At 52.5% G+C, this 19,107-nt stretch overlaps 1 protein-coding gene across 2 annotated transcripts in view; it reads left to right on the plus strand.

Annotated features, from left to right (window-relative positions):
- The first annotated feature begins 226 nt into the window (after positions 1-226).
- The window catches only part of LOC116955847 (uncharacterized), a 34,560-nt gene continuing 15,679 nt past the window's right edge, over positions 227-19,107 (plus strand). The window contains exons 1-5 of one of the 2 annotated variants that reach the window (XM_032977170.2): positions 227-720; positions 5,643-5,884; positions 6,726-7,225; positions 9,399-9,979; positions 16,349-16,402. In XM_032977170.2, the coding sequence (XP_032833061.2) occupies positions 5,646-5,884; positions 6,726-7,225; positions 9,399-9,979; positions 16,349-16,402 (1,374 nt within the window). In that variant the 5' untranslated portion in view covers positions 227-720; positions 5,643-5,645. The remainder of the gene's footprint in view (positions 721-5,642; positions 5,885-6,725; positions 7,226-9,398; positions 9,980-16,348; positions 16,403-19,107) is intronic. The other variant, XM_076053682.1, reaches the window with a different exon arrangement.

Consider the following 19,107-nt stretch of genomic DNA (forward strand, 5'->3'; position numbering starts at 1 on the left):
TTGCACTTTCTATACTCTTACAACGCTGGTATTCCTATTTGCATTACGAATGATAAATTACTATACCTAAACACGTTATGAATTTCCATCGCTTATACTTAACCGTGCTAGGATATCCACGTCTCTATCCGTTCAATGAATTACAAGCTCGTGTATTTATCTATACTGTGATTTACAATCGCTCCTACTTATTCGGTCTACGAATTAAAGTAATTTCTACCTAAGCGCGCTACTATATTTAATGCATGGTATTTATCCGCGTTATGAACTGCAATTGCTTGTTTCCCATCCGCGGTATGGATTACAATCGCATATCCTCATCCGCACGACGAATTAAAATACGCTATGCCTATCCGCGCTACGATATTCAGCGTGGGGTCGCGACGCCCGCGTCGCTAAGCAACAACGTCACGTGACCCCCGCGCGTTAAAATAACGGGGAAAATGAGAAAAACCGCTGGGTATCGAGGGGGGCCGAAATTCGATTTTATATTAAATTTAAAATAAACCAGAGGGCAAACTAGCACTCTCGCGCCGTTCGGAGCGTTTTCACCTCTTCAATCACATTCGCCAAGACGCGGCGAGGAGAATGAGTTCCGTTGCTCGTCAAGCGAAGCCCGAGGCCGGTTGAGGCCTAGGTACGGCGTGGAGCCTGAACCGCCGCCCGGAGACTGGGCTACGTCGCGGCGGCAGAACAGGCGAAGGTCGGTTGCTGCGAGAGGTGCCTGATTTAAACAAAAAAAAATCTTTGTTTTTAATGCTTTGGAATTAGGTTTTTTTTTTTAAACCCACACGTAAATGAAGTTAATTTAGACGAGTTTGTTATTTACTTGATGCGTTGCTTGTCAGGCGGTGCCGTAATCGCTGTGTCGGTTTGGGCGCCGCATGTTGCTAATATCCATACGGTGCGCATTCTAAATGCGATGACAAAATTGCGTAAAGCTCCACACTCCACTCGTTCGCTGACCATTACATTTAAAACATTTGTCTCTCCCCCCCCACCCTATCAGGCTGCTATACAGTCCCACAGGCGTCACCAATAACGGGCTGTTGTCATCGTAATGAGCGGCGCGTCCACGAGTTTTAATTGATGTGTGATTGCGTTTTTGTTAAAGGGGTGTTGGGGAGCGGTCGTGTTAGCGCTTAGCGCTACGAACCCCGGCCACCCCGAGTTCGATTCCCGCTCACAGGTCACCGACGCCGGTGACGATTATCTGAACCGGTCCCCGGGCCTCCCCTAGGTCGACTCAGCCTCAAACGAGTAAGCCTGGCGTAGCGGTGTGTCGTAAACATCGCCACTAGGGGAGACAAAGGCGGCCGGGCGTGGTGCTGGCCACCCACCCCCCTCGTGAGCCGTGCCGGCCTTCATAGGTGGTGCTGCTACTCGCTAACAGCACTTGCCCCTGCAGTCTGTTAAGGCTACACGGGGGATCTTTGTCTTTGTATATAGTCACGCTTTAGTAGCCGGTGCAGCTATTTTAGTTTTGCATAGTCCTGTCGATGATAGGGGGGGGGAGGAGGGGGAGGTTACATCGCGCCAAAAATATAAATAAATGCCCGTTGTGTCGTTAAGCCCGCCACCACCCGACGCACAGCCAATTGGTGAAGGTGTGTTGTGTCGCGTAAACAAAAAAAAACGTGGCCAGATTCGTCGCTTGTTCAGCGCTCAACGGCTGTGTGTGTGTGTTGGAGAGTTAAAAGACTCACCGCCGCATCTGTAACGCAGCGGTTAACACTGAAATCGGTAACGAATTGGCTACGTTTTGTTTGCGTTGACACACGTTGTAGCTGCTCACCCGGAGTTATACATGCCCCTGGATAGTGGCATTGTCCTGGTGCTGTTCGCCTGTTGGCATTCCGTGGTGTAGCGCTGTTGGTGAGACTTGGCTCTAAAGAAAGCTGTCTCTGGTGTGGACCAATCGGTTCTTAAAGACAATCTCCACATATATGTTAAAGGCGAAGTTGTGATTATGTGTTGTCTGTTCAAAATGTTTAGCGTACTTCCCGACATGCAACATACTTGAAATTTGCCATGTGGGTACTTTCCAGACTGTACACCATGCAAAAATATATATTTGGGGGGGGGGGGGGAGCTTAATAATGCAGATATTTTTTGCACGGCAAGTGAGCTGTGACGTCACATCTGTCACGTGACCCGCGAATGTGGAAGCGTAACGCATTGTGGTGTAGTGGTTAGCGCGCTGTCTGTGTGTCTGTGTGTGTGTCTGTGTGTGTGTCTGTGTGTTTATCTGTGTGTGTGTGTCTGTGTGTTTATCTGTGTGTTTGTCTGTGTGTGTGTCTGTGTGTGTGTATGTCTGTGTGTCTGTGTGTCTATGTGTGTGTGGGGGGGCGGGAGCGGTAGTGTAGTGGTTAGCGCTACGCCGCGCTACGAACCCGGCGACCCGAGTTCGATTCCCGCTCACGGCCACCACCGGTGACGATTATTTGAACCGGTCCTGGGCCTCTGCTAGGTCGACTCAGCCTCAAACGAGTAACTGCTCTGCTGTGTGAACATCGCCACTGGGGAGACAAAGGCGGCCGGGCGTGGTGAATCCAAGTCCATGGACGAAGCCGGGTAGTAAATTATTATCAGAGCATGTTTTTTTTGTTTGCATGTTCACAACAAGTACCGTGTGATTAATTACGGACAGGATTCCTCGAAAAAGGATTCAGTTTTGTCGGCGGAAAAAGGCGGGAAAAACCCCCTATTATGTGAAACCTCACTAATTGGCTGTGTCGGATGGTGGCGGGTTTCACGACACATTTACTTACGCGATGAAACCCAAAGAAGGACGACTCTCTTGTGGAAACCCTTACCGATTGGCCACATCGGGTGGTGGCGGATTTAACAACGCAACAACAACATTTTTATTTGACGTGATCTGACCCCGAAAAAAAGCCCATTATGTGATTGGATCGTGTGAAAGCCTGCCACCACTATTGCGACGTGTTGAACTTTAAGTTAAAAGCAAACGGTCGTTACGTAACGTTAAACAAACTCTCCTTTCGCTGATTATTTTAATCGATTCGCGTTGCCTGCCCAGCAGTCACGGTGGCTCAGACCCCTGCAACTTTGTCTCCACCCCCCCCGCCAACGCCACTGTTGGTGGAAAGAGGTCTCCATCTCGTACCTCCTCACAAGCGGTTGGGGTGTACCGACGCCTTAGCCCCACCGCACGCGACCTGCCGATTCACAGGGGCGCAGCGGTGGCTATGAGATGTTAACTCCCTCGCCGGGTGCGCAGGAGGTCGTGGGGTTCGATCTCGACCCTGACGCCTGCTGCTGCTGCTGTATATTTGGAGTTTGCGTCTCTCTCTCTCTCATCATCATCACGGTGGCTAGGAGATGTTAACTCCCTCGCCTGGTCTACAGGAGGTCGTGGGTTCTATCTCTCTCTCATCATCATCACGGTGGCTAGGAGATGTTAACTACCCCGCCTGGTGTACAGGAGGTCGTGGGTTCTATCTCTCTCTCATCATCATCACGGTGGCTAGGAGATGTTAACTACCTCGCCTGGTCTACAGGAGGTCGTGGGTTCTATCCCGACCCTGACGTCTGCTGCTGTATATTTGGCGTTTGCGTCTCTCTCTCTCTCATCGTTATCACCACGGTGGCTAGGAGATCTTGACTCCCTCGCCGGATGTGCAGGAGGTCGTGGGTTCGATCCCGACCCTGACACCTGTATATTTGGAGTTTGCGTGTCTCTTTCATTATCATCACAGTGGTGAGATGTTAACTGCCTCGCCTGGTATACAGGAGGTCGTAGGTTCAACCCTGATGCCTGCCTTATATTTGGAGTTTGCGATGGCTCTCTCTCTCTCAAAGGTTAGGGATACTTGAGTCTGGTATCCACTGACACTCTAGGTTCCAATCTGGAATCTCAGGTGCCCGTGATTAGACCGGTGTTCTCACGTGTTGTGAGTTGACGGTCATAAATCAACACCCATAGACTCGTATATAGTCCCATAGACTCACGTAGAGACCCAGGGACTCCCATAGAGACCCGTGGACTCGTGTTTAGTCCCATAGACTCACGTAGAGACCCAGAGACTCCCATAGAGACCCAGAGACTCCCATAGAGTCCCATAGACTCACGTAGAGACCCAGAGACTCCCATAGAGACCCATAGACTCGTGTTTAGTTCCATAGACTCGCGTAGAGACCCATAGACTCACATAGAGACCCATAGACTCACATAGAGACCCATAGACTCACATAGAGACCCAGAGACTCCCATAGAGACCCGTATACTCGTGTTTAGTCCTATAGACTCACGTAGAGACCCAGAGACTCCCATAGAGACCCGTAGACTCGTGTTTAGTTCCATAGACTCACGTAGAGACCCAGAGACTCCCATAGAGACCCGTAGACTCGTGTTTAGTCCCATAGACTCACGTACAACCCAGGGACTCCCACAGAGACCCGTAGACTCGTGTTTAGTCCCATAGACTCACATAGAGACCCAGAAACTCCCATAGAGACCCGTAGACTCGTGTTTAGTCCCATAGACTCACGTAGAGACCCAGAGACTCCCATAGAGACACGTAGACTCGTGTTTAGTCCTATAGACTCACATAGAGACCCAGAAACTCCCATAGAGACACGTAGACTCGTGTTTAGTCCCATAGACTCACGTAGAGACCCAGAGACTCCCATAGAGACCCGTAGACTCGTGTTTAGTCCCATAGACTCGCGTAGAGACCGAGGGACTCCCATAGAGACCCGAAGACTCGTGTTTAGTTCTATAGACTCACGTAGAGACCCAGGGACTCCCATAGAGACCCATAGACTCGTGTTTAGTCCCATAGACTCGCGTAGAGACCCAGGGACTCCCACAGAGACCTGTAGACTCGTGTTTAGTTCTATAGACTCACGTAGAGACCCAGGGACTCCCATAGAGACCCATAGACTCGTGTTTAGTCCCATAGACTCACGTAGAGACCCAGGGACTCCCATAGAGACCTGTAGACTCGTGTTTAGTCCCATAGACTCACGTAGAGACCCAGGGACTCCCATAGAGACCCGTAGACTCGTGTTTAGTTCCATAGACTCACGTAGAGACCCAGGGACTCCCATAGAGACCTATAGACTCGTGTTTAGTCCCATAGACTCACGTAGAGACCCAGAGACTCCCATAGAGACCCGTAGACTCGTGTTTAGTCCCATAGACTCACGTAGAGAGTCTCTCTGCCCCTTTCTCTCTGTCTATCTGTCTCTCTGTCTGTCTGCGTCACTCTCCATCTCTCTCCCTCTCTCTCTCTCTCTGTCTCTCTCCGTCACTCTCCCTCTCTGTGTGTCTCTCTCTGCCCCTTTCTCTCTGTCTATCTGTCTCTCTGTCTCTCTGTCTCTCTCCGTCACTCTCCATCTCTCGCCCTCTCTCTCTCTGTGTTTCTCTCTCTGCCCCTTTCTCTCTGTCTATCTGTCTCTCTATCTGTCTGTCTGTCTGCGTCACTCTCCATCTCTCTCCGTCTCTCTCTGTCTCTCTCCGTCACTCTCCCTCTCTCTGTGTGTCTCTCTCTGCCCCTTTCTCTCTGTCTATCTGTCTGTCTGCGTCACTCTCCCTCTCTCTCGTTGTCTCTCTCTCTCTCTCTGCCCCTCTCCCTCCCTCTCTCCACATTCCCCCTCTCTCTGCGCCCGAGCAGTCGATGGCCGTGAGCGACCGCGCCATGAAGCGCTCTCCGTCCTCCACCTCCTCGTCGTCATCCTCGTCCCAGAAGACGGCCTCGGAGCCCACGCCCTCCACCTCCAATGCAGCAGCGGCGCCGGGGGCGGCGGCGAGGGCGGCCGCAGGGGCGGCGGCGGCGGGAGGAGGGAAGTCATCGCACCATCGCCTGGGGAAGTCCAAGCTCGCGGTGCCAGCGGCCGAGTATCGCCCCGAGCACAGGTGAGTCGCTCGCTCGCTCCGTCGCTCGCCAGCTCTCGCCCGCTCGCTGATTTTCTCGCTCGCTCCGTCGCTCGCCAACTCTCTCGCTCGCTCGCTGATTTTCTCGCTCGCTAACTCGTTCGCTAGCTCTCTCGGTCGCTCTCTCGGTCGCTCGCTCCGTCGCTCGCTAGCTCTCTTGCCCGCTCGCTGATTTTCTCGCTCGCTCCGTCGCTCGTCAGCTCTCGCCCGCTCGCTGATTTTCTCGCTCGCTCCGTCGCTCGCCAACTCTCTCGCTCGCTCGCTGATTTTCTCGCTCGCTAACTCGTTCGCTAGCTCTCTCGCTCGCTCACTCGCTCGCTCCGTCGCTCCCTAGCTCTCTCGCTCGCTCGCTCCGTCGCTCGCTCGCCGATTTTCTCGCTCGCTCTCTCGCTCGCTCGCCAACTCGCTCGCTAACTCTCTCGCTCGCTCGCTCGCCGATTTTCTCGCTCGCTCTCTCGCTCGCCAACTCGCTCGCTAACTCTCTCGCTCGCTCGCTCGCTTGCAGACGGATGGACGGACGGACAGACAGGCAGGTGCACAGGCGGGCGGACAGACTCGGGCACAGACAGGCAGGCAGACACAGGCAGCTGGACGGACGGACAGGCAAACAGACAGCCTCAGTCTGCGTACGTGGGTCTGCTGAACACTGCAACAAAAAGCAGTCTTCGGGAAGCGATTTTGTCAGCGGAGGCGATTTAAAGCGCACGGCCCTCAGCGGCTTCCTAACATCGGCAGGCAGAGCGTTCCAGACGGCCGCGGAAAAGCAGCACGGCGTGCTGACCGCCGTCTTTGTTCACGTGGCTACCCCCCCCCCCCCCCACAGGTCCGTGTCACTGGGCCGGATCTACCGCGCCCCCGTCGCCGCCGCCGCGACACCCGGCGACGCCGACGCCGGCGGCCACCGCCACCGCCGCCTCTTGCCGCCGGGCCCGGGGCCGCTGGACGCGAGGGGCCGCCCCCTCGTCCGGCGACGCACGGCCGGCGTGGGGGAGGGGGCGGTTGCTGTGGCGTCGGGCGGCCCGGTGAAGGCGGTGAAACCGTACGGGGGGCCGGCGGCGGCGGCGGCGGCGGCGGCGATGCCCGTGGCCGGTGAGGAAGAGGAGGAGGAGGGAAGGGGAGAGAGGAGAGGAAAGTTGAGGGCGTCGACGGGAGATGAGAAACGGCGCGGCGGCGGTGTCGGCGGCGGTTTCGGTTGCGCCGTCGGCAGCGGCGGCGCCGTCGGCGGCGCCAGGACCTCTGGGACTGCGTCTGTGCCGCGTGGACACGAGCGGCTGGCGGCGGCTGCGGCAGCAACGACGGTGACGCTCATCACGGCACTCGGAGGTGATGGAGGTGGTGGTGTTGTTTGGGGTGAAGGTTGTAGGTGGTGGTGGTGAAGGTGGTGGTGATGTTGAAGGTAGTGGTGGAGGTGGTGGAGGTAGTGATGGTATTGGTGGTGGTGAAGATTGTGGTGGTGGTGGTGATGTTGAAGGTAGTGGTGGAGGTGGTGGAGGTAGTGATGGTATTGGTGGTGGTGAAGATTGTGGTGGTGGTGGTGATGTTGAAGGTAGTGGTGGAGGTGGTGGAGGTAGTGATGGTATTGGTGGTGGTGGTGGTGAAGATTGTGGTGGTGGTGATGTTGAAGGTAGTAGTGGAGGTGGTGTTGTTGTTTTGGGTGAAAGTTGCGGTGGTGATGGTAGTGGTGGTGGAGCTGCTATATTTAGTGATGGTGGTGTTGAAGATTGTGGTGGTGGTGGAGGTGTGGTTGTTGTTTGTGGTGGAAGTGGTGTTGTCTTTGGTGGTGGTGATGGTGGTGCAGGTAATGTTGGGAGTTACGGTGGTGATGAATGTGGTAGTGGTGGTTAATCAACGTGGTGATGGTGTTGGTGGTGGAGGTAGTGGCGTTGGTGTTGCTGATGATTGTAGTGGTGGTGGTGGTTTAGGTAATGATGGTGGTGGAGGTAGTGGTGTTGATGCTTGTGGTGGTGGTAGTAGTTTTGGTAATGATGGCGGTGGAGTTGCTGGTCGGGGTGGTGGTTGTGGTCAAGTAGAGTTCATGGTAGTGATGGTGGTGATTAACGTCTAACCCACACCTGGGTCTGTCCCATGATCTCCTGCACCTAGCCTGGCACAGCAGTCAACCCATGGCACCTGCTGGGTCTGTCCCGTGACCTCGTGCACCTAGCCCGGCACAGCAGTCAACCCATGGCACCGGCTGGGTCTGTCCCGTGACCTCGTGCACCTAGCCCGGCACAGCAGTCAACCCATGGCACCTGCTGGGTCTGTCCCGTGACCTCGTGCACCTAGCCCGGCACAGCAGTCAACCCATGGCACCGGCTGGGTCTGTCCCGTGACCTCGTGCACCTAGCCCGGCAATCATCGCGGCCTATTAACCAACCTCGCGTTCATCAGCTTGCCAATCACCCCCGCTCTCCCCCCCCCCCCTCCACACCCACCTCTGGAGGGGTGGATAAAATAGGTACCGCTTTGTCGGGAGCGCAACCGCGCCGATGTCTCGACCACCTCTGCCCGTGGGACGATGCGTCCGTCGGGGGAAAAAAAAAAAAATCCATCTTCTTTCGGCACCCGCTTAAAACTACGAACTGAACTTAGTTTTTGTTATTTTACCGGCGGGCGAGACCCCACTGTGCTGAAACGTAGCTCCCTGGCCGTCACAAATGACAGCTCCTCACCGAGTGGGATTATCATCATCATCATCATCATCGTCACGTGGCAATGTGTGGCAGCAAATGCTCTGAACGCCTGATGGCGTTGATTCTAAATGCGGGGGGGGGGGGGGGGGGCGGGGGGGAAACCGGAGGAGCCGGAGAAAAATCCACGCGCGACCACGGGGAGAGAGAGAGACAGAGAGACAGAGAGACAGAGAGAGACACGCAAACTCCGAATGTGCAGCAGCAGCAGCAGGCGGCAAGGTTGGGATCGAACCCAAGACCTCCTGCGTACCAGGCGAGGTAGTTAACATCTCCTAGCCACCATGATGATGATGAGAGAGAGAGACACGCAAACTCCGAATGTGCAGCAGCAGCAGCAGGCGGCAAGGTCGGGATCGAACCCCACGACCTCCTGTAGACCAGGCGAGGGAGTTAACATCTCCTAGACACCGTGATGATGATGATGATGAGAGAGACACGCAAACTCCGAATGTGCAGCAGCAGCAGCAGGCGGCAAGGTCGGGATCGAACCCCACGACCTCCTGTACACCAGGCGAGATAGTCAACATCTCCTAGCCACCGTGATGATGATGAGAGAGAGACACGCAAACTCCAAATATACAGCAGCAGGCGGCGTCAGGGTCGGGATCGAACCCACGACCTCCTGCGTACCAGGCGAGGTAGTTAACATCTCATAGCCACCGTGATGATGATGAGAGAGAGACACGCAAACTCCAAATATACAGCAGCAGGCGGCGTCAGGGTCGGGATCGAACCCCACGACCTCCTGCGTACCAGGCGAGGTAGTTAACATCTCCCCGCCGCACCGCTTGTGTCCCCGGTAGGCGTCACGCCGGCTGGTCCGGTGGTGATCATCGCTGGCGCTTCCCTCGCCTCCCCGGAGACGGACGGTGACTCCTCCTCCTCCTCCTCCTCGTCGTGGTCCATCTCCTCCGACGATTCACCGACCCGGCCCAGCGGCACCAACAGCGGCGGCGTCGCGGGTCACGGCGGAGCGAGGGCCAGGAGGAGGAGGAGGAGGAGACGAGGGGAGTGCGCGGAATCTGACGAGGTGGGCAAGGGCGTGGGGAGGCTGTCGCTCTCTCTGCTGCAGCAGCAGCAGCAGCGTAAGAAGCAGCAGGAGGAGGAGGAGGAGCGGCAGCAGCAGGAGAAACAGGAGCAGCAGGAGAGGCAGCAGAGGAAGAAAAGGCAGCAGATGGAGGAGAAAAAGCAGGAGTTGATCCAGCAGAAGCAGCAGCTTGAGAAGCGGCAGCAGAAGCAGTTGAAGCAGCAGAAGCAGCAGCAGAAGCAGCACAGACTGAGCCCGAACGGTTTCTGTGGCGAGGAAATTGACGAGGAGGAGGAGGTTGACGATGACAAGAGTGAAGACGGTGGTGGTGGCGGTGGCGGTGGTGGCGGTCGGCAGGTGAGCACCGGGATAGCAGGAGCCACACACCCGGTTACACAGTCACGCACACACCATCACGCACACACCATCACGCACACACCATCACGCACACACCATCACGCACACACCATCACGCACACACCATCACGCACACACCATCACACACACATCATCACACACACAGTCACACACACACAGTCACACATACACCATGACACACACAGTCACACACACACAGTCACACACACACCATCACATGCACAGTCACACACACACCATCACACGCACAGTCACACACACACCATCACACACACACACCATCACACACACACCATCACACACACAGTCACACACACACCATCACACACAGTCACACACACCATCACACACACCATCACGCACACAGTCACACACACACCATCACGCGCACAGTCACGCACACAGTCACACACACGGTTACACTGTCACGCACACAGTCACACACACAGTCACACTCACACACACTGTCACGCACACAGTCACGCACACAGTCACACACACACCATCGCGTGCACAGTCACACACACCATCACACACACACCATCACACACACAGTCACACACACACCATCACACAAACACAGTCACGCACACAGTCACACACACCATCACACACACACCATCACACACACAGTCACACACACCATCACGCGCACAGTCACACATCCGGTCACACAGTCACGCACACAGTCACACACACAGTCACACACACACCATCACACACACCATCACACACACCATCACAGTCACGCACACAGTCACGCACACAGTCATACACACCATCACACACACACACACCATCACACACACACCATCACACACACACACCATCACACACACCATCACAGTCATGCACACAGTCACACACACACCATCACACACACACCATCACTCAAACTCAGTCACACACACACCATAACACACACAGTCACACACACAGTCACACATCCGGTCACACAGTCACGCACACCATCACACACACACCATCACACACACACCATCACACACACCATCACACACACCATCAAACACACCATCACAGTCACGCACACAGTCACATACACACCATCACACACACACCATCACACAAACTCAGTCACACACACACCATAACACACACAGTCACACACACACCATCACACACACACCATCACACACACCATCACACACACCATCACAGTCACGCACACAGTCACACACACACCATCACACACACACCATAACACACACTCAGTCACACACACACCATAACACACACTCAGTCACACACACACACTCAGTCACACACACACACACACACCATAACACACACAGTCACACACACACCATGACACACACACAGTCACACACACACCATGACACACACACCATCACACACACACCATCACACACACACCATCACACACACCATCACACACACCGTCACACACACTCAGTCACGCACCTCGCTGCTGTTGTTGTTTGTCGGGCAACACCAGCCCCCGGATTTCGAAAACAACGCTCGCTTCGTCATCGCCGACGCCGTCATCATAACCACCACCACCACCGTCATCATCGTAACCACCACCACCATCATCATCATCGTCCTCGTTTTAGGAGCAATTATCGCGGCTAAGAACCCAACGGCGCCGTCACCGCCACCGTCACCGCTGCGGTTTTATGGCAAACGTGAATTTATATTTCGAGTTGAGGTGTAGGGCAGCGGTTGTTGTCGCTGTTGTTTTTAGCGTGGCTTGTTCCGCTTGTTGTTGTTGTTGTCTGTTTGTGGATTGACGGGCGTAAATCTGTGGAGTTCCTTTGGAGTCTCGTGCGCGCGCTTGCGTGCGCGCGCTTGTGCGTGCGTGTGCGTCCGTGTGTGTGCGTCCGTGTGACGGAGGGAGAGAGACGGAGGGAGAGAGACGGAGGGATTGAGACGGAGAGATACGGAGGGAGAGAGACGGAGGGAGAGAGACGGAGGGAGAGAGACGGAGAGAGACGGAGGGAGAGAGACGGAGGGATTGAGACGGAGAGAGACGGAGGGAGAGAGACGGAGGGAGAGAGACGGAGGGAGTGAGACGGAGGGAGTGAGACGGAGGGAGTGGGACGGAGGGAGTGAGACGGAGGGAGAGAGACGGAGGGAGTGGGACGGAGGGAGTGAGACGGAGGGAGTGAGACACGCACGCACGCACACACAAACGTTAAGACCGAGAGAGACGGAGAGACACGCGCAGGTTAAGACCGAGAGAGACAGAGAGGACGGTAAAGGAGACAGACACAGCGGAAGACCGGGACACGGAGAGCGAAAGAGAGAGAGAGACGGACAGAATTGAGACGGAGAGATCGGCACAGTCAAGACTGAGCGAGACGGAGAGACGGTTCTAAGAGCGATCGCGAGACACAGACGGACAGAGATAGAGAGAGAGACAGAGAGCAACAGAGAGAGAGCAGAGAGAGAGCGACAGAGAGAGAAAGGAGAGCGGAAAACAAATATTTTGTTGGGTCTTTCATTTAAAGGTGGGGGGGGGGGTTTACATAAAGCAAAGCATAAAAAACAAAAAACGACATGATGAACGGAGCAAAGTGCCGACTACACCGAGCATCTTCTTGTTTCCTCTGATGGTAAAACAAAGAGAGAGAGTGAGACAGAGAGCGAGACGGAGAGAGAGACAGAGAGAGTGAGACAGAGAGAGAGAGACAGAGAGCGAGACGGAGAGAGACAGAGAGAGCGAGAGAGAGACAGAGAGAGAGAGAGCGACAGAGAGAGAGTGACAGAGAGAGAGAGACAGAGAGAGAGAGAGAGAGAAAAAGAGAGACAGAGAGAGAGACAGAGAGAGCGAGACGGAGAGAGAGAGAGACAGAGAGTGACAAAGAGAGAGACAGAGAGAGAGACAGAGAGCGAGACAGAGACAGATAGAGAGAGACAGAGAGAGAGAGATAGAGAGAGAGAGACAGAGAGAGAGAGATAGAGAGAGAGACACAGAGAGAGAGACAGAGAGAGAGACAGAGAGAGAGAGAGACAGAGAGAGAGAGACAGAGAGAGAGAGATAGAGAGAGAGACACAGAGAGAGAGAGAGAGACAGAGAGAGAGAGAGACAGATGGACCGAGCGACGTTCTACGCACGAGATAACTTTTTCTTTTTAAACATTTTTATTCGACGCTAAAAAAGAAAAACCTGCCCACCGGCGTTTCCGACAATTCGAAATTTTATATCGCGATCTTGCGTCCCGAGTACAGTGTCTTTAATTCCCCCTAAGCTTTGCTTAATTCCTCCCGGTGGTGATGGTGCGGCCGAAATACATCGGGCGTAGCCTTCGCGCCCACGCCCGACAGGATTAAGCCGTGGCGTTTCAAAGTTTAGCGGAAATTTTTTCTCGCGTTTCATTTGCTTTTAATGCGTGCCCGTCGGCGCGTCGGATGTCGGAGCTGCCCGCTTGAATTTAAAATATAAAATCAGAATATTTGTTTATACCGGAGGGGAAATCCGATGAGCTGTGAAGCTTCTTTTTTTTCCATAAGCAAGGTTTTTGGGTTAGACCGCGTAAGTACTTGACACAGAGAGACACCCACAGTTAAGACTGAGCGAGACGGAGAGATACTTCAGAGGGACGATTGTTAGAGCGATCGCGAGACACGGAAAGACAGACAGACAGAGAGCCAGACAGACAGAGAGCCAGACAGAGAGAGACAGAGAGAGAGACAGAGAGAGAGACAGAGAGAGAGACGGAGAGAGAGACACAGAGAGACACACAGAGAGACACAGAGACAGAGAGAGCGACGTTCTACGGACGAGAAACTTTTTTTCGTAACATTTTGATTCGACGCTGCTAAAAAAAAAAACCCCCGCCATCGATCTAACCCCCAAAACAAAATAATTTCTCTCGTGTTCACGAATGACACTGGCCGCGAGAGCCCGCTTTACTACGTGTTTAACATTTTCGTGAACCCAACGCGGGAAAAGCGCGGCTCGAGTCGAGGCGACATCGCCCCGTTGGCGCGGCAGAGCGAGCGAGCCGTCTGGCGGTGACCCGTCGGGACGAGTCCACCTGCAGCCACCACCACCACCACCACCACAAGGAGGGGGACGACGTTGACTTGGCGGACCGCCCCTGCGCCCTGCTCCGTTGGATAATCTTCACCACCACCACCACCCCCCCCCCCCCGACGGCAGTAGTGGTCCGGACCGCCTTACGATCCTCGCTGGGCCAATGCAGGGCCCTTGCGTCCGTTCCACAGCCGGTGGTGGAGCTGCTCGCTCGGTGCGTGTGCGTGTTAGTGTGTGTGTATATATATACACACACACACACACGCATTGACACGTTCTTTTTAGATTTGTTCCGGACTTACCGACCGCCAAAAAGCACCGTTGGATCATTACCGGCGCGTTGGTGTACAGTGACTCTGTCGGGACACGGGATCCGGACCCCTTGCGGGATTTGGACCCCGCGGGAATCTGGACCACGGGATTTGACCGAGATTTGAACACGAGATCTGGACTGCGAGATCTGGACTGGGGGATCTGGACCGTGGGATCTGGAGCACGAGATTTGAAGACGGGATTTGAAGACGGGATTTGAACTCGGGATCTGGACACGGAATCTGGACCACGGGATTTGACCGAGATTTGAACACGGGATCTGGACTGCGGGATCTGGACTGCGGGATCTGGACCGTGGGATCTGGAGCACGAGATTTGAAGACGGGATTTGAACTCGGGATCTGGACACGGAATCTGGACCACGGGATTTGACCGAGATTTGAACACGGGATCTGGACTACGGGATCTGGACTGCGGGATCTGGACCGTGGGATCTGGAGCACGAGATTTGAAGACGGGATTTGAAGACGGGAATTGAACTCGGGATCTGGACACGGAATCTGGACCACGTGATTTGAACGAGATTTGAACACGGCATCTGGACCGCGGGATCTGGACCCGCGGGATTTGAAGACGGGATTTGGACCACGGGAACTGGACACCGGATCTGTACCGCGGGATCTGGACGCCGCCGGCTCTGGACCACGTGATTTTAGCACGAGATCTGAACACCGGATTTTGACCACGGGAGACGGCAGGAGGAGGATGCGAGTTGTGTTTGACGCGGCGAGCGGTTGCTGCTGCGGCCGGGGCGCCGTGGTGGCGGTGCTGTCCCCCCGGCGGCTGTTGGCTGGCGGCGGTCACGTGGGTCACGTGGGTCACGTGGGTCACGTGGGCCACGTGGGTCACGTGGGCCACGTGGGTCACGTGGGTCACGTGGGCCACGTGGGTCACGTGGGTCACGTGGGCCACGGCGGCCACGGCGGCGGGGAGGGAATGTGGGCGCCGTGGTTGGCGCGCGTGACGGCGGGGCACGCCAAGGTGGCCCAGTCGGTGCTGTGCTCGGCGCTCGTGGGCATGACGGTGGCGCCCGCGCAGGGGAGGAAGACGCGGGAGAGGGTGCGGTGGGGGGGGGCGGGAGAGGGTGGGGGGGGGGAGAGGGTGCGGTGGGGGGGGCGTGGTGGGATCCTGGTGGTGTCGCTCAATCGCTCAATCGCGCGATCGCTCGCCCACCCGATCACTTATTCGCTCGCCCACCCACCCATCCACCCACTCATCCACCCACTCATCCACCCACTCATCCACCCATCCACTCATCCACCCACCCACTCATCCACCCACCCACTCATCCACCCACCCACTCATCCACCCACCCACTCGCTCACCCGCTAATATACTCACCAATCCACCCACTTGCTCACCCACTAATATACTCACCCATCCACCCACCCACTCACCCACTAATATGCTCACCCATCCACCCACTCACTCACCCACGAATATACTCACCCAACCACACACTAATATACTTATTGATCCACTAATATACTCACCCATCCACCCACTCACTCACCCACGAATATACTCACCCAACCACACACTAATATACTTATTGATCCATTAATATACTCACCCATCCACCCACTCACTCACCCACGAATATACTCACCCAGCCACCCACTAATATACTTATTGATCCACTAATATACTCACCCATCCACCCACTCACTCACCCTCGAATATACTCATTCATCCACCCACTCACTCATCCACTACTTACTCACCCACCCAACCACCCACTCGCTCACCACCCACTAAAAAAACTCATTCATCCACCCACCCATTCATCCACCCACCCACTCACTCATCCTCTAATACGCTCACCAACGAATTTACTCACCCACTCATCCACGTGGATGGACAGGGAGACGCGCACAGACAGGACAGGGACAAGGAGAGACGCATCGATAGACAGGGAGACGGACAGAGGGAGACGCGGAGGGGAGACGGAGTGAAGCCGTTTGTGGAATGACGTCTCGATGTTTCCCACGTAGGTGCAGTTCTCAGCCAAATCTGGACTCACGGGCCTGGAGAATCTGGGGAATACGGTGAGACATCATCATTATCGACATCATCATCATCAACATAATCACCAACACCACCATTAACATGATTAACATCTTCTTTGGTTCTTTCGGTAAAGTCACGGAGAATGAGAATAAAATAATAAAATAACACAATTAAATTCTCACGACGTTTCGATTAACATCAGCATCATCATATTTTTAGTTTTTTCGGTAAAGTCACGTTGAAGAGAAACAACAGAATAACAAAATATATATAAAACAATAAAAAATTCTCACGACGTTTCGACCATGATGACCGTTTGAGTTATGGTCGAAACGTCGTGAGAATTTTTTATTGTTTTATATATATTTTGTTATTCTGTTGTTTCTCTTCAACGTGACTTTACCGAAAAAACTAAGAATATGAATTACTGCAGTCACGAAAGCTTTAAATCAAAAATTAAAATCAGCATCATCAGTTTAACACGTAGGCTTTCGCGACCAATATTATTCATAATGAAGGTTTTTGGGTTAGATCGCGTTATTTATAAATGTGTCCTAACCCTCCACCACCCGACATGGCCAAACAGTAAAAAAAAGTGTCGCGTTTACAAAAGACAAATAGTTCACTACATTAGCCCACCGGTGTGTTGAAGAGTGAATCAACATCATTTAAAATTTGAGTACTATGACGTTTCGCTGGTAATTACATCCAGCATCATCGGGCAATTTGCCAGAATGGTAAAGCCCTCTCCACTTGCTGCCGGTCTTAGAGAAATAGAAAATAACTTTAATCGCTCTGACAGCTACAGGCTTAGTGCGGCTTGGAAGTGTATTATTAGATAATACATATTACAATACCTTATCAGGGAAACACATACTAATTAACAGATTACTAACGTAGCATATAATCACAATAACACACATTGCAACTAATTACTAATCTACAACTCATTACTAATCATAACCATTGACTGATTCATCTTCTTTGGTTCTTTCGGTAAAGTCACGTAGAATGAGAATAAAATAATAAATTGATAAAATAAAATAACACAATAATATTCTCACGACGTTTCGGCCACAACACAAGCGGCCTTCATCAGGTGAAGGGACGAGACTGTCTGGTAGGACAGCGCTGGAGTGATGAAGGCCGCTTGTGTTGTGGCCGAAACGTCGTGAGAATATTATTGTGTTATTTTATTTTATAAATTTATTATTTTATTCTCATTCTACGTGACTTTACCGAAAGAACCAAAGAAGATGAATCATTGCAGTCACGAAAGCTTTAAATCGAAAACATTGACTGATTACCAATCGATTATATAATTACAATACCCCCCCAACCTCCGCCTCAAATCACTGCACCTGAATGAGTTAAATGATGACGTCACCCTGCTGCTCTATTTAAGACCGGGAGCAAGTGGAGAGGGCTTTACCATTCTGGCAAATTGCCCGATGATGCTGGATGTAATTACCAGCGAAACGTCGTGCTACTCAAACTGTAAATGTTGTGGATTCACTCTTCAACACACCGGTGGGCTAAAGCAGTGAACTTTTTGTCCTTTGTAAACGTGACACTTTTTTTACTGTTTGGCCGTGCCGGGTGGTGGAGGGTTACGACACAATTATAAATAACGCGATCTAACCCAAAAACCTTTATTATGAATCGGCATCATCGTCGTCGTCAATGTAATAATCTTCACCGACATCATCATCGTCGTCGCCTACATCCACATCACCATCATCATTAGCATCATTAACATCGCCATCATAATCGTCAACATCAACAATATCATCATCATCATCACAACTGTCATCAACATCAATAAAGTCATCACAACACTTGCCCCAACAAGTCTGTCAATAGCATAGGGTGGATCTTTATCTTTGCGTGTGAGTATACTGGGGACATGCCTGTGTATGTTAGTGTATGTTGATGTATGTTAGTGTATGTTGCTGTATGTTAGTGTATGTTGCTGTATGTTAGTGTATGTTGCTGTATGTTAGTGTATGTTGATGTATGTTAGTGTATGTTGCTGTATGTTAGTGTATGTTGCTGTATGTTAGTGTATGTTGCTGTATGTTAGTGTATGTTGACATATGTTAGTGTATGTTGATGTATGTTAGTGTATGTTGATGTATGTTAGTGTATGTTGATGTATGTTAGTGTATGTTGCTGTATGTTAGTGTATGTTGCTGTATGTTAGTGTATGTTGATGTATGTTAGTGTATGTTGATGTATGTTAGTGTATGTTGATGTATGTTAGTGTATGTTGTTGTATGTTAGTGTATGTTGCTGTATGTTAGTGTATGTTGACGTATGTTAGTGTATGTTGATGTATGTTAGTGTATGTTGACGTATGTTAGTGTATGTTGCTGTATGTTAGTGTATGTTGACGTATGTTAGTGTATGTTGACGTATGTTAGTGTATGTTGACGTATGTTAGTGTATGTTGATGTATGTTAGTGTATGTTGATGTATGTTAGTGTATGTTGACGTATGTTAGTGTATGTTGCTGTATGTTAGTGTATGTTGACGTATGTTAGTGTATGTTGATGTATGTTAGTGTATGTTGACGTATGTTAGTGTATGTTGATGTATGTTAGTGTATGTTGATGTATGTTAGTGTATGTTGATGTATGTTAGTGTATGTTGCTGTATGTTAGTGTATGTTGACGTATGTTAGTGTATGTTGACGTATGTTAGTGTATGTTGATGTATGTTAGTGTATGTTGCTGTATGTTAG

The sequence above is a fragment of the Petromyzon marinus genome, chromosome 62, assembly GCF_048934315.1.
Source record: "Petromyzon marinus isolate PM22_M1 ecotype Great Lakes invasive population chromosome 62, UKy_Petmar_22M1.pri1.0, whole genome shotgun sequence".
NCBI classification, from domain to species: domain Eukaryota; kingdom Metazoa; phylum Chordata; class Hyperoartia; order Petromyzontiformes; family Petromyzontidae; genus Petromyzon; species Petromyzon marinus.